The 13,966-nt window shown below is 46.6% G+C and overlaps 1 protein-coding gene across 3 annotated transcripts in view; it reads left to right on the top strand.

Moving 5' to 3' along the window:
• Positions 1–13,966, top strand: part of BMAL1 (basic helix-loop-helix ARNT like 1) — a 62,902-nt gene that overhangs the window by 31,461 nt on the left and 17,475 nt on the right. For all 3 annotated transcript variants that reach the window (XM_063946401.1, XM_063946402.1, XM_063946403.1), the window contains exons 2-9: positions 6,006–6,103; positions 6,288–6,435; positions 8,073–8,093; positions 8,743–8,787; positions 9,643–9,678; positions 10,935–11,092; positions 11,250–11,329; positions 13,230–13,322. In XM_063946401.1, the coding sequence (XP_063802471.1) occupies positions 6,296–6,435; positions 8,073–8,093; positions 8,743–8,787; positions 9,643–9,678; positions 10,935–11,092; positions 11,250–11,329; positions 13,230–13,322 (573 nt within the window). In that variant the 5' untranslated portion in view covers positions 6,006–6,103; positions 6,288–6,295. The remainder of the gene's footprint in view (positions 1–6,005; positions 6,104–6,287; positions 6,436–8,072; positions 8,094–8,742; positions 8,788–9,642; positions 9,679–10,934; positions 11,093–11,249; positions 11,330–13,229; positions 13,323–13,966) is intronic.

Genomic DNA, 13,966 nt, shown 5'->3' with positions numbered 1-13,966 from the left:
TTTGTGGGTGGCAACTGACCATTTTCTGAGAGTGGTTGGGGAAAAAAACGCAGGCGTGTCCAGGCATTTGCAGGGAGGGTTCCTTACGTCAATTCCGGTCCCGGAGAGGCTGAAGTGATCGCAGCGGCTGAGTAAGTCCTGGGCTACACAGAATCTGTTGTTTGTACAGCTCTACTACACATGCGTTCGCACACTTGCAAAGTGAAAATACACTCCCCTATGGACGGCGACTATGCGAACGCAGGACTGCAAAAAAAACCTTGTGAGTGGTCTGAATTAGGCCCAATGTCTCTACCAGGAGGGATATAAGCATATTATTCCGGTTTATGAAGCCCCCCGATGTTCCCCAACACCCCGGACGGGTTGGCACAGCCAAGATAATGAGAACTATACATTTTACTTATTATTTGCCCACTCCACCCAAAACTAAATTCAGGTGTGTTTGTATATATCTTATAAATATCTTCTCTTTCACCCAGTAGGGGACACTGGAGCATATACACAATGGGGGTATAGACGAGTGGATAATTGGAGCCTGGCACTTTCATTTTTTTTCAGGAAGCGTAGCTAGCTCCTCCGCCTCTATATCCCTCCAAGCCCAGTTTAGATTAGTAAATAAACTGCAGATCACAAGAGTTACCTGGTGGGTCTCCTAGCGATGGGAGTCGTCTTGTGTGCTGACCAATAGTCCACTGACCGGGTGACCTCAGTGGTGCATGTTACAAAGAATGTTAGGGGGTCCGGTATAGATATTTCCACATTTACTACATCGATGGTCATTATGTCAACATTGTTAGAATGCTGACATACCATTTTTCCTGTCCGTACCACTAACCCCTAAGGAGAATGAGGGCAATATGGAGGGAGGCTGGCACGGGGACATGGCTGTCCTGTCTGTTGTGGGGTGTCTTAGTGTTAGCTAATAAATACAACAATAATAATAATAATAATAATAATGTTTGTATATACATATAGCAGACTGTTATAGTAGAGGATAGAAATGAGATCAGATGGGGTTTATGGGTAATCTGGTAAACACGGCCAGAGAGAGAGATTTGGCAGACACACACGTTTATAGTTCGCTGGTCAGGTGTATGGTCGGACGTGTAAGCGTATAGCTTTCCCAGTCTCTGCTTTCTGTGGTGTCTCTGCCTAATAATGCTCTGGCAGCAATGCGGCTTACCTGCTGTAACAGGTGACCAAAGGGGGTGTGGCCTGGCATGTCAGTGGTGTGGCCTAGCCTGTCGGGGCGGGTGTGGTAAAATAGAATATTTTTCTTTAACTTTATATTACCCTATAGGAAACGTGTATATGTGATTATTTACAGGTTTTGGGATTTTCGGATCCTGAAAGAGAAATCTCTGTTGCTCAATGAGAGTTTAAGAATCTTAATTAACCAGTACACTGACCCTTTTTTTTCATGTGTGTATGTATTTTTTAGGCCTACGTAAAGCACGTACATTTAAAAATTTGTTTGAAAACTGATAAAAATGTACACACTAGGGCTAATGACTTGGGTCCATATAATAGAGGAATGTAGATTGTAAGCTCCAGTGGGACTGTTGAATATATGTGTGCTATATCAATGACTGGTGATGATGAATAATAAATTGCATTGGGTGCCTTGTAGTTTAACCACACGCTGTGTACACTGATTTATTAGGACATCCCCTCAGCAATAAGTTGGATTGTATTGAAAAACCTATGCGCTAAATCTGCGTTACACAGTGAGTAACTGCCCTGCACCATCTCTGACCTACAGGCACCGCCATATCTCATGTGTATGTAGCCTGCCATATCCGCAATAGCTTTCTTCCTGTGACCTACAGGCACCGCCATATCTCATGTGTATGTAGCCTGCCATATCAGCTATAGCTTTCTTCCTCTGACCTACAAGCACCGCCATATCTCATATGTATGTAGCCTGCCATATCAGCTATAGCTTTCTTCCTGTGACCTACAGGCACCGCCATATCTCGTGTATGTAACCTGCCATATCAGCAATAGCTTTCTTCCTCAGTGACTACAGGCTCACGCCATATCTCGTGTATGTAGCCTGCCATATCAGCTATAGCTTTCTTCCTCAGTGACCTACAGGCACCGCCATATCTCATGTGCATGTAGCCTGCCATATCAGCAATAGCTTTCTTCCATTGACCTACAGACACCGCCATATCTCATGTGTATGTAGCCTGCCATATCAGCAATAGCTTTTTTCCATTGACCTACAGGCACCGCCATATGTCATGTGTATGTAGCCTGCCATATCAGCTATAGCTTTTTTTCTCTGTGACCTACAGGTACCGCCATATCTCATGTGTATGTAACCTGCCATATCAGCAATAGCTTTCTTCCTCAGTTACCTACAGGCCCACGCCATATCTCGTGTATGTAGCCTGCCATATCAGCTATAGCTTTCTTCCTCGGTTACCTACAGGCACCGCCATATCTCATGTGTATGTAGCCTGCCATATCAGCAATAGCTTTCTTCCATTGACCTACAGGCACCGCCATATCTCATGTGTATGTAGCCTGCCATATCTGCAATAGCTTTCTTCCTGTGACCTACAGGCACCGCCATATCTCATGTGTATGTAACCTGCCATATCAGCAATAGCTTTCTTCCTGTGACTACAGGCCCACGCCATATCTCGTGTATGTAGCCTGCCATATCAGCTATAGCTTTCTTCCTCGGTGACCTACAGGCACCGCCATATCTCATGTGTATGTAGCCTGCCATATCGGCAATAGCTTTCTTCCATTGACCTACAGGCACCGCCATATCTCATGTGTATGTAGCCTGCCATATCAGCAATAGCTTTCTTCCACAGTGATCTACAGGCCCACGCCATATCTCATGTGTATGTAGCCTGCCAGATCAGCAACAGCTTTCTTCCTGGGACCTACAGGCCCACGCCATATCTCATGTGTATGTAGCCTGCCATATCAGCAATAGCTTTCTTCCTCTGTGACCTACAGGCCCACGCCATATCTCATGTGTATGTAGCCTGCCATATCAGCTATAGCTTTCTTCCTCAGTGACCTACAGGCCCACGCCATATCTCATGTGTATGTAGCCTGCCATATCAGCTATAGCTTTCTTCCTGTGACCTACAGGCACCGCCATATCTCATGTGTATGTAGCCTGCCATATCAGCAATAGCTTTCTTCCTCGGTGACCTACAGGCACCGCCATATCTCATGTGTATGTAGCCTGCCATATCAGCTATAGCTTTCTTCCTCGGTGACCTACAGGCACCGCCATATCTCATGTGTATGTAGCCTGCCATATCAGCAATAGCTTTCTTCTTGGGACCTACAGGCCCACGCCATATCTCATGTGTATGTAGCCTGCCATATCAGCAATAGCTTTCTTCCTCGGTGACCTACAGGCCCACGCCATATCTCGTGTATGTAGCCTGCCATATCAGCTATAGCTTTCTTCCTCGGTGACCTACAGGCACCGCCATATCTCATGTGTATGTAGCCTGCCATATCAGCTATAGCTTTCTTCCTCGGTGACCTACAGGCACCGCCATATCTCATGTGTATGTAGCCTGCCATATCAGCAATAGCTTTCTTCTTGGGACCTACAGGCCCACGCCATATCTCATGTGTATGTAGCCTGCCATATCAGCAATAGCTTTCTTCCTCGGTGACCTACAGGCCCACGCCATATCTCGTGTATGTAGCCTGCCATATCAGCTATAGCTTTCTTCCTGTCACCTGCAGGCACCGCCATATCTCATGTGTATGTAGCCTGCCATATCAGCTATAGCTTTCTTCCTGTGACCTACAGGCACCGCCATATCTCGTATGTAGCCTGCCATATCAGCTATAGCTTTCTTCTTGGGACCTACAGGCCCACGCCATATCTCATGTGTATGTAGCCTGCCATATCAGCAATAGCTTTCTTCCTCGGTGACCTACAGGCACCGCCATATCTCATGTGTATGTAGCCTGCCAAATCAGCAATAGCTTTCTTCCTCATGACACGTCCCCAATTCGTCACTTTTGGGACATGCCCATACTTACTTAAACAGCAGCTTTTATCCACCCTTCGGACACTGCGTCCTATAGGTGGGGACGGCACTGGTCAAACTGTTTTAGCTGGGCGCCGCGATTAGGGCAGGGGACATTTTTGCCACTTTAAAATCGGGCAGGGTGCCAGTCCCTGCCAAAACAGCACTACTTACCATGTGTATCTGGCTGTATCTGCATGTTCCACCACAGCTAAAGCATCACTGCAGGCTTTACACCCACCACCTTCAGAGTTTATTTAGTGACGTCTAATGATGGGGGGGGCGGGGGCACATTTTGACCTTTTACATTTTTATTATTATCTGAGCAATTCTTTTGTCATTTCTGTGCAGAATTTCTGTATCATTACGCGGTTCGGTTGTCATGACCTATATTTGCACACAGCCTACACATTTTACATCACATTACAATGAGAACATACAATAGGGTTTGCAGACATCCCGCTATACACAGAAATGTCACTTACATTCTAGTCACTGAGATAAAATGATAAGATGGCTGTCACCGCTGAGATCTCAGTTTTCTATTGTGCAGCGCTCTGTGGAATGAGAGGCCTAATGTAAGACAGACATCAGTCACATTCCTGCACCAACACTGTAAGCAGGGCAGTAAAGCCCGTATAAAGGGGAAATGACCTTGCGTTTGTGGTACTAAGGGAAGGAGCGCTTGCAATTTGTGCAGAAATGCGTCGTCCGGAATTCCCCAGCCGGTAAATCTGCGAGGCCGGTGCCCTGCTTCCATGAAGGACACTGGCAGGTGGGGCTTAGCGTTCATTCTAGCCCCCTGCACCTTTCAAAACAAGTGCAGTTCCACTTTCCTGCCTGGGGTGTCGCTCTCTGCTCTGGTGCTTCTCAGCACATTCTGGGCTGTATTTTAGTGTTGTGATACAGAGCAGAGTGTTCTGAGAAGCACCAGAGCAGAGAGTGACACTCCTGGCAGGAAAGAGGAACTGCATGTGTTTTGAAAGGTGCAGGGTGCTAGAATGAACACTAGGGGCTGGAGCTTTATCTAGTTTGGACACACCACTCACTGGGGGCTTTTAATGCGGACAGATTATGGCCAACCGTATTCCGCCTGTCCTGATCTATGGCTGAATGGTCCCCGTCATGTGGTGATGAGGGCCGGCGACAGTTCTCCATCTTGAGAGCAGTCACTGTGGCACCCCCTGACCGGATGACCGTGTTACTGCATAATGTTTGGCCCACCTGACGATCCTCCCTGGGAGGTGAGAATCTGGCAGAACAAAGAATCTGATTGGACGGTGACATATTTTAGTCATTCATTCCATTCAAGCGGTGGAGGAGGTATTTTGGAGATGCCTGCTAACCTTATCCTGGCTGGATCCTGTTTAATTTATTTCTTATGTATTTATTTATTTATTTATTAACCGTTTCTTATATAGCGCAGCATATTCCGGTGCGCTTTACAATTAGAACAACAGTAATAGAACAAAACTGGGCAAAAACAGACAGACATAGAGGTAGGAAGGCCCTGCTCGCAAGCTTACAATCTATAGGGAAAATACGATGCCACCTACCAGGGGACAGGTTCCCAACACAAAAATGGGTCATTTCTGTGTTCCCTCATTGATCTTGCTGACATTTACTCACACAGATACGTTACAGCATCAGAGCCACCTTATTTTGTGTACATACCCAATTTAATTAGCACTATGTATATATATATATATATATATCTCTGGAAGAAGAGTAAATACATGGATTTGTCCGGTTAGGAATCTTGTTTCAGTGATGGGTCACAAAGCTAAGAGAGTAATCGGTGAAAAAAAAAATGATATATATAATATGAGAGAGAGATGTGTGTGTGTGTGTGTGTGTGTGTATATATAGATGTATGTGTGTGTGTGTGTGTGTGTTACTGTGTACTATGTTGTGATACTGTGCAATCTTGCATTTTGCCTTTTCTTCGTCGTCCTCACTCCCAGTTCTCGTCTTCTGCTCTAGTGACGGACAGAAGACCATGGTTAGTAGGTGACCGCATGTACCCGCCTCCAAGAGGGTTCTCGCCTCTGGTTCCTATTTCACCAAGAGAGATCTTTTAGGTAAGTGTTCCCCTGGCTTGTTTATTGTGTTGGGATTTTTCCTCTTCCTGTGCCGGCTCATGGCGTATAGTTTATATAACCTGCCGTTACTTGTATCCCCTACACGGGATGTGTAGGGAGACGGAACGATGTGTATAAGGGACTTGCTCTGTGTTCTCACCGTTCTCCTGCATTCCATCCTCAGATGTGCCAATGGCTGACCAAAGAATGGACATTACTTCAACTATCAACGACTTCATCTCTCCGGGTCCCACCGACCTCCTCTCCAGCTCGCTCAGCACTGGGGGAATGGAGTGTAACCGCAAGAGGAAAGGGAGCCTTACAGATTATCAGTAAGTGATATTCCTGCTTAGTAAATACAGTAGATGGGGTCTGCAGATGTTCCATAGCTAGTCTCCAGACTCCTGTGTCTGCTACATGAGGGGGGTTCTGATGATTGTCACAGGCTATCCCTCAGCTATTCAGTTAATTAAAAGGTCTTGTAACATTCCCAGATTTAGTATGTATGTTATATAGATAAACTTCCTATTCTTTGGGCACAGGAATTCAGGCTTACTATAGGCAGTTACGAGTCAGCGTTCCCCCCCCCCCCCCCCCCCCTTATATATCTGTTCATGTTTCACAGTTTTCCAGGTTCATGTGGCTACCATAGCAACCACAGTCGCATGCCATTTGATGAATTGAGCAGAGAGGCTTCGGAACACCCTTCTTGTCCTCATACTCATTCACAACACCCCTCCCCCACCCCATTTCACCTTCTTTTATGCATAGTGAGCAGACTCGGACATAAAGTGATAGTCACCCTCCCCTTGGTAACCCGTGACCCCAATCAGCAAATAAGGCATCTCTCCCGTTCCTTGGCACTCTGGTAGCCGTTACCTTGGGAAGCCTGTATTGACATTACACTTTGGCATAGACACTATTATATATGTTTAATATTCCTGGCAGAAGTGATTGGACAAATCGGGCTTTAGGGGAAGTTTGATAAATAAATGCGGGGCCTGGCCTTGGCTCAGCGAGGGGTTAAGGTAAATGCATCCACTGGAAATGTATGGGAGGCAATGTTTTTTATTTTCAGACTTTATATAAGTTGAGAAGAGAACCCTCAGGATAATGCAGAATGTCACATGATCCAGCGTATAATAGTCATTATCCGCGTTCACTGGGAAGATGCAGGAAGGGAGCGGATGGACAGTGAGGGTGCAGTGTATTGACTGCCGCGTTTGCGTCTGTGTTTTTCTGCCGTTTCCATAGTAACTACAGTACCATTGTATAGTGTGATGTAGGGAACACATGGTAATAACCCTTCCTGCCTGAGAGTGATAAGAGGCCCATGTTTACTTAATGGTGTGCCCCTATGATGTGTTCCTATATTCCCTCTAACCCCATCCAATCACCTGAAGAAGCTTGTAAGGTCCCCCAGCGCTTTACATTTTACTTGTTCCATAAATAGATGTTAAGTGACTTAAAAGCGATCTGTGATAAATCTCTACAACCCGTCATCGTTCTAATAAACTTGCTATTTAGTCCACGTTGAAACATGTACTTTTTAATGGCACATGCCGGTCTCGCATGCACAACGGTGGCAGCCATATTGGCTACGTGAGGGCGGAGCCTATCCCCTGGACCTGCGAGGATGCGTTTTCGTGACCACAATCACACTGGCTCTAAATTTCCCTTTTATTTAATCTAAATGTGGTCCTGTCCCCAGAGTGACTTTATCTGGTATTATAACAAATAAAGACACAAAATCCCCCTTTCCACGAGGAGAGTGACAGAGTATGCAGATTGCATAGCCGGAGATCCAGGAGCAGTGATGCTGCAGTTCCGTACCCTGTCCTGGGGGGGGCAGTAGTAACCCCACATCAGACAGACGCCGATAGACTCTCATCACCCTCTGCTCCATTCAGCACATTATTACTCAGTCACTATTTAATGCAATGTCTTTTGTTTTGTCTCCATCTTCTAGGCTTGATGGCTTTTCATTCGAGTAAGTATATTTCTGTCATTTCGGATAATATAGTTTCCCTGTCCTGGTTACTGCTGAGGGCTCCTGTTGAGCGTTATCGCCTCGGTGACCTCTGTTTAACCCCCATTATTTCATGATGGAAATTTAATGTCTTACATCTCCCGTTGGCCTCAGTCCTTGCAGTGTAATATGAAGTGTCTAGTCGCCAGGCCGTCAAAATGACGGCACATCATAACAGTAATGTCGGCCTCGGCGACTGTGTGCCCAATCGGAGCGGAGAGCTCTGTCATGTGCCATCTAGTGGCTGCCTGCGCGCAAAACACTTGAATTTCCCCCATAGAGGTGAGGAGCAGCGTTAGCCTTTCATTCTAATGTATAATGATTGCGCTGCAGTAATTATCCCGCGGGCTCTGAAAGCGTCACTGCCTGCAGGATCCGTGTGTTAGTCTGACATATAATCCCCCCGTATTCCTGTGCAGGGGTCACTTACACGCAATACGTTGCTGTGTCCCCAATGCTTCATTCTGGGTGCCAGATGCAATGTGTAGACACCGGACCTGGGCGCAGTGATTGTTGGCGGCCGGTCATTGCCCAGTGTGTAATGTGCAGATGTGTCTGTGTGTAAGCCTGTGCTACGGCAGATCCTGACCTGCTCCATCTTTCCCCCTAGTCACGGAGAAGGCATGGATACAGACAAGGACGATCCTCATGGGATGTGAGTACCCTTTACTTCTACATTACATTCTGCTACTCTGAATGCTCCATCTGCAATTTAAAAATTAACCAAAAATGAAATAATGAAAACGTATGATTTTTTGGTGCAGATTTCTATATTAAATAGATTGAGGTTCTACTAAAAGGTAAAAATGGAGCAGAGCCTTACCACCGCCATCTCCGACAGAAGTATGGCGGAGCAAGAGGTAGCCTGTCCGTATTACGTTCGGTGCAGCTTTGCTCCGCCATGACTCCTCCTCCTCTCAATAACACCCACCCCCGCCTTTTTGCTTTATGGGACCGTTTGAAGTCAAATATTGGGGCAGATGTATTAACCTGGAGAAGGCATAAGGAAGTGAATAAACCAGTGATATGTGCAAGGTGGTGCACGCACCAGCCAATCAGCTCCAATATGTAAATTAACAGGAGCTGATTGGCCGGTGTGTTTATCACCTTGCACATATCACTGGTTTATCACTTCCTTATGCCTTCTCCAGGTTAATACATCTGCCCCAATTGATACTAAAACTAGAACATTGCACTATTTCCACCAAAGTCCCCTAGTGCAAGATCATTGTTAAAGAAGTAGTTTTATTTTTGGGTTGTTGTTGTTGTTGTTGTTGTGTGGTTTTTTTTTTTGTTTTTGTTTGGGGGGGGGGGGTTTATTTACTTTTTGCTTTTAATGAAGTGTCTTTACAATTCTGTACATTAAGGTGATAGGTGCTCTTTAGGTATCTAAAGTACAATGCAAATGACAGTGTCCTATGCACGCAGCTTGGAGCACGCTGCCGGTTGTGTAGTAAATGCCATCTCCGTCCACACACTTACACAGACTTGTTTTTATTTTGTTTTTTAGGCTGGAATACGCGGAAGGCCGGATTAAGAATGCACGGTATGTTTCCCTGTGATAACGTATTATCCAGCTGCCAGAGAACTCTCTAAACGATATGTGAATATTTATTAGGGGGTGCAGCTTATCCGCACATTGTATATTCCTGCACCAGGGAGGAGCTGTGAGCGAGCGGAGGAGGGTAACGCAGCGTGACCATCAATGTTAGGCTGAAAGGACTGTATGACGTGATCTAAAGCTCTTGACTATATGTAAAACTCATACGTAAACCATTCTCAGGCGCCGTACCGTTATAAACTACAATGGTCTCACAGTAATAAGGAACTTGGAGAGGAGTCGGGGAGGGATTTTCAAAGCATGGGGAGAGATAAAATGGAGAGAGATGAAGCTCCAACCGATTTAGATTCTAACTCTCATGTTACAGGCTGTGTTTGAAAAAGGACAGTCCGGAGCTGATTGGTTAGTGCTTCTTCTCCACTTTCACTCTCCGTGTCTTGTTAAATACCCCCCTTATTCCTTCCTATGCAGAGGGTGAGCGGAGACCAGCAAATCAAACTTGTTGTGTACTCTGCGTCCGTGGCCTTATTAACTGAATATCTGACAATGTATGTTCAGTATGTAAATAGCGGATACAGACGCGGAGGGGGGGGGGGTCTTTACCCGCTATCCCTGATTAAATCAACCTTTATTTTATCATTTTTTTATCTCTTTTTTTGTTACATTTTATGAGATAATGTTCTACCAGGATCATGAGAATACTATTCTGAAATGTTAATTACAAACTCTCTCTCCACCTGCCAACAATATCCAAAAGAACCCGCAGTATACCATTACTTGTGTGTGTGTGTGTGTGTGTGTGTGTGTGTGTTGGTTTAGGTTTTTATATGTGATAGTAAATAAGGGTACTAGAGAATATTCTGCGGCAGGTACCAGACCAGTGGTCCCCAAACTCTCTCCTCAAGGCACACTAACCGGCCAGGTTTTAAGGATAGCCATGGTGAGCACAGATGGTTAAATCAAATTGACTGAGGTACCTTTTTAAGTCACCTGTGCTCAAATATGGATACCCTTCACACTTGATCCGTTAGGGTGCCTATGAGGGTATTAATGCTGGGCAATACTATATCACTGGGGGGGTGCTAGGTATCTGGGACAGTCTTCCGGTAGAAGGGGAAATAATGTATATTCTTATGTGCGTACCTCATATACTGTAAGCATTCTGTAAGTTTAGAGAAATCAGGAACTGTAGAGGGAGGGGTGCGGCAACGTGTGTAATCCTGTGTGTGTGTTTATAACAGGGAGGCTCACAGTCAGATCGAGAAGCGACGCAGGGATAAAATGAACAGCTTCATCGATGAGCTGGCATCTTTAGTGCCCACGTGTAACGCCATGTCTCGGAAGCTGGACAAGCTGACCGTGCTGCGGATGGCGGTGCAACACATGAAAACTCTACGAGGTGAGAGATGTTCTGCAGGTCAGTGGGTGTGACGTTGTGTACTGGTGTGTGTTACATGGAAGCCTCTTCCACACTGCTCAGAGAACCATCACTGGTGAGCTCACCTGAGGACCGCTCATGGCCGGTTTATGATGTGATCTGTTCCTCCCCTGTGCAGGTGCTACAAATCCATACACAGAAGCAAACTACAAACCAACATTTCTATCAGATGATGAGCTGAAGCACTTGATTCTCAGGGTATGTGCCACGCTGCTGATACCGGGACTGTGGTGATGGGTGTACTCCTCGCGGTGTGTTGTCTGTTGATGGGCGTGCTCCTCGTGGTGTGTCGTCTGATGGGTGTGCTCCTTGTGGTGTGTCGTCTGGTGATGGGCGTGCTCCTCGTGGTGTGTCGTCTAGTGATGGGCGTGCTCCTCGTGGTGTGTCGTCTGGTGATGGGCGTGCTCCTCGTGGTGTGTCGTCTGGTGATGGTCGTGCTCCTCGTGGTGTGTCATCTGGTGATGGGCGTGCTCCTCGTGATGTGTCGTCTGTTGATGGGCGTGCTCCTTGCGGTGTGTCGTCTGTTGATGGGCGTGCTCTTGCGGTGTGTCGTCTGATGATGGGCGTGCTCCTCGTGGTGTGTCGTCTGGTGATGGGCGTGCTCCTTGCGGTGTGTCGTCTGTTGATGGGCGTGCTCTTGCGGTGTGTCGTCTGATGGGCGTGCTCCTCGTGGTGTGTCGTCTGGTGATGGGCGTGCTCCTTGCGGTGTGTCGTCTGTTGATGGGCGTGCTCTTGCGGTGTGTCGTCTGATGATGGGCGTGCTCCTCGTGGTGTGTCGTCTGGTGATGGGCGTGCTCCTCGTGGTGTGTCGTCTGGGGATGGGCGTGCTCTTCGTGGTGTGTCTTCTGGTGATGGGCGTACTCGCCGAGGTGTCTTCCTTGGATGGGTGTATGCATCATAGTGTGTATTGTATTGGCGGATACTTATCATGGTGTGTCTCTTATTGCTGGGTCACAAGTAATGTTAGGGCTGTGGTAGTGGACAGATATAGGAGAACATTTATGAGAATACCAGTAACAGAAGAAATGTGCGAGCACCCAGGTTCTGTGTTACACCGCTGGCTACTGGGGTGTACAGTCCTTACACAGCAGTCCATGATCCCCCACCAGTATGACGACTTCTGCAGCTATGTTAGTGCTCTCTCTCATTCAGAAGTATAGTGGAAATCCACTGCGCCACCAATAGCAGCTGGTAAACGGGTCTCAGTCCCTGTAGTAAGTAGCGTTACAAAAATATATAGAAAACATCAGCACTGTTGCTTAATAAATCTCAATAGTATACCAAAAAAATGGAGGGATAGGATAAAAAATGTAAAGCATGAATTTATTAGACAATGAAGCGGCAAAATGACGCTCTATTTGTATCACCCCCACTAATGTCCGTGTGATGGTATTAGGACTTATAAAATCTCCCAGACTGTTTCAACCAGTTAGATTGATGGACTATTACCCACATACGGGTGGTTTGTGGTAGTCCCTTTGGCAGATGATGAGGGTTCCACTTTAGATCCAGTGGGTGGTGGCAGACTGGTGTAGCTGGAGATGGGGCTCTGTCCAAAAGGCAAATAAAGGGATTTCCAAAGGTATTCCAAATCAAAGTGTAAATGAGTTCCCATCACCGACTGGAGTGGGTTTGCTGGTACAAGCTTGATGCGTTTCTCCAGGCAGGTGAACACCCATTTCCTCTGAAGCATGTCACCTCAGAAGCCTTATGCTTCTGAGGAAACTGGGTCACAGCTTGTACGGACTCCAGTCACCTCCTGGTATTCTGTCATTTATGGATTGTACAGGGCGGCATCAGTCAAAGTGATTCTTGGCAAACAATGACTTGTGTGTAAGCGGATAGTTACCGGTATAAACTGGGCGTGTAGCTGTCAGTGTGAGGATGGGTACACGGTGTCCCTGCATGGTATATCCAGCATACAAAGGAAATGATATAATATAGTGCAGCTGCCACTGATGAGTCACTGGGTGTAGCCAATGTCTGCAGCCGCTCGCTACGTCTCTCTCTGGCCAGTGTGTGTATATAGCCATTGTGTATGTATATCCGAGTTATGTGGCGATATAATACCCAGAGCTTACCGTGTTCTCCTTCACAGGCAGCGGACGGGTTCCTCTTTGTGGTTGGCTGCGACAGGGGGAAAATCCTGTTTGTTTCAGAATCCGTTTTCAAGATTCTCAATTACAGCCAGGTACAACGGTGTGATGTTTCCTCCTTCAGATACACGTGGTGTACTGCAATGCTAATATATTTCTGCCCTGAAGAGCTGGCAATCTACAGAAAGATCTGTGCAGGTGGAAAGCTGATATTGGTCTAGACACCATAACATATAGATACAGAATAAATCTATAGAAATGGAGCACAGACTCCGCATACAAAAACGTCATCTTTCCCATCGTTTGCAAGTTGGGCAGCCTTTAGGAAGATACATGATAGCAAGCCTCCTGACACACACACACACACACACACACACACACACACTCTCTCTCTCTCTCTCTCTCTCTCTCTCTCTCTCTCTCTCTCTCTCTCTCTCTCTCTCTCTCTCTCTCTCTCTCTCTCTCTCTCTCTCTCTCTCTCTCTCTCTCTCTCTCTCTCTCTCTCTCTCTCTCTCTCTCCTGCCCCCTGCAGGCTGTTTCTCAGATATGTGATAGCAAGCCTCCTGACACACACACTCACACCTGTGAGCTCTGCTGCCCCCTGCAGGCTGTTTCTCAGATATGCGATAGCAAGCCTCCTGACACACACACACACACACACACACACACACACACACACACACACACCTCTGTGAGCTCTGCTGCCCCCTGCAGGCTGTTTCTCAGATATGTGATAGCA

Source organism: Pseudophryne corroboree, chromosome 11 (genome assembly GCF_028390025.1).
Source record: "Pseudophryne corroboree isolate aPseCor3 chromosome 11, aPseCor3.hap2, whole genome shotgun sequence".
Lineage (NCBI taxonomy): Eukaryota > Metazoa > Chordata > Amphibia > Anura > Myobatrachidae > Pseudophryne > Pseudophryne corroboree.
The sequence above is the reverse complement of the archived record's forward strand: the minus strand, read 5'-3'. Positions and strand labels throughout refer to the sequence as shown.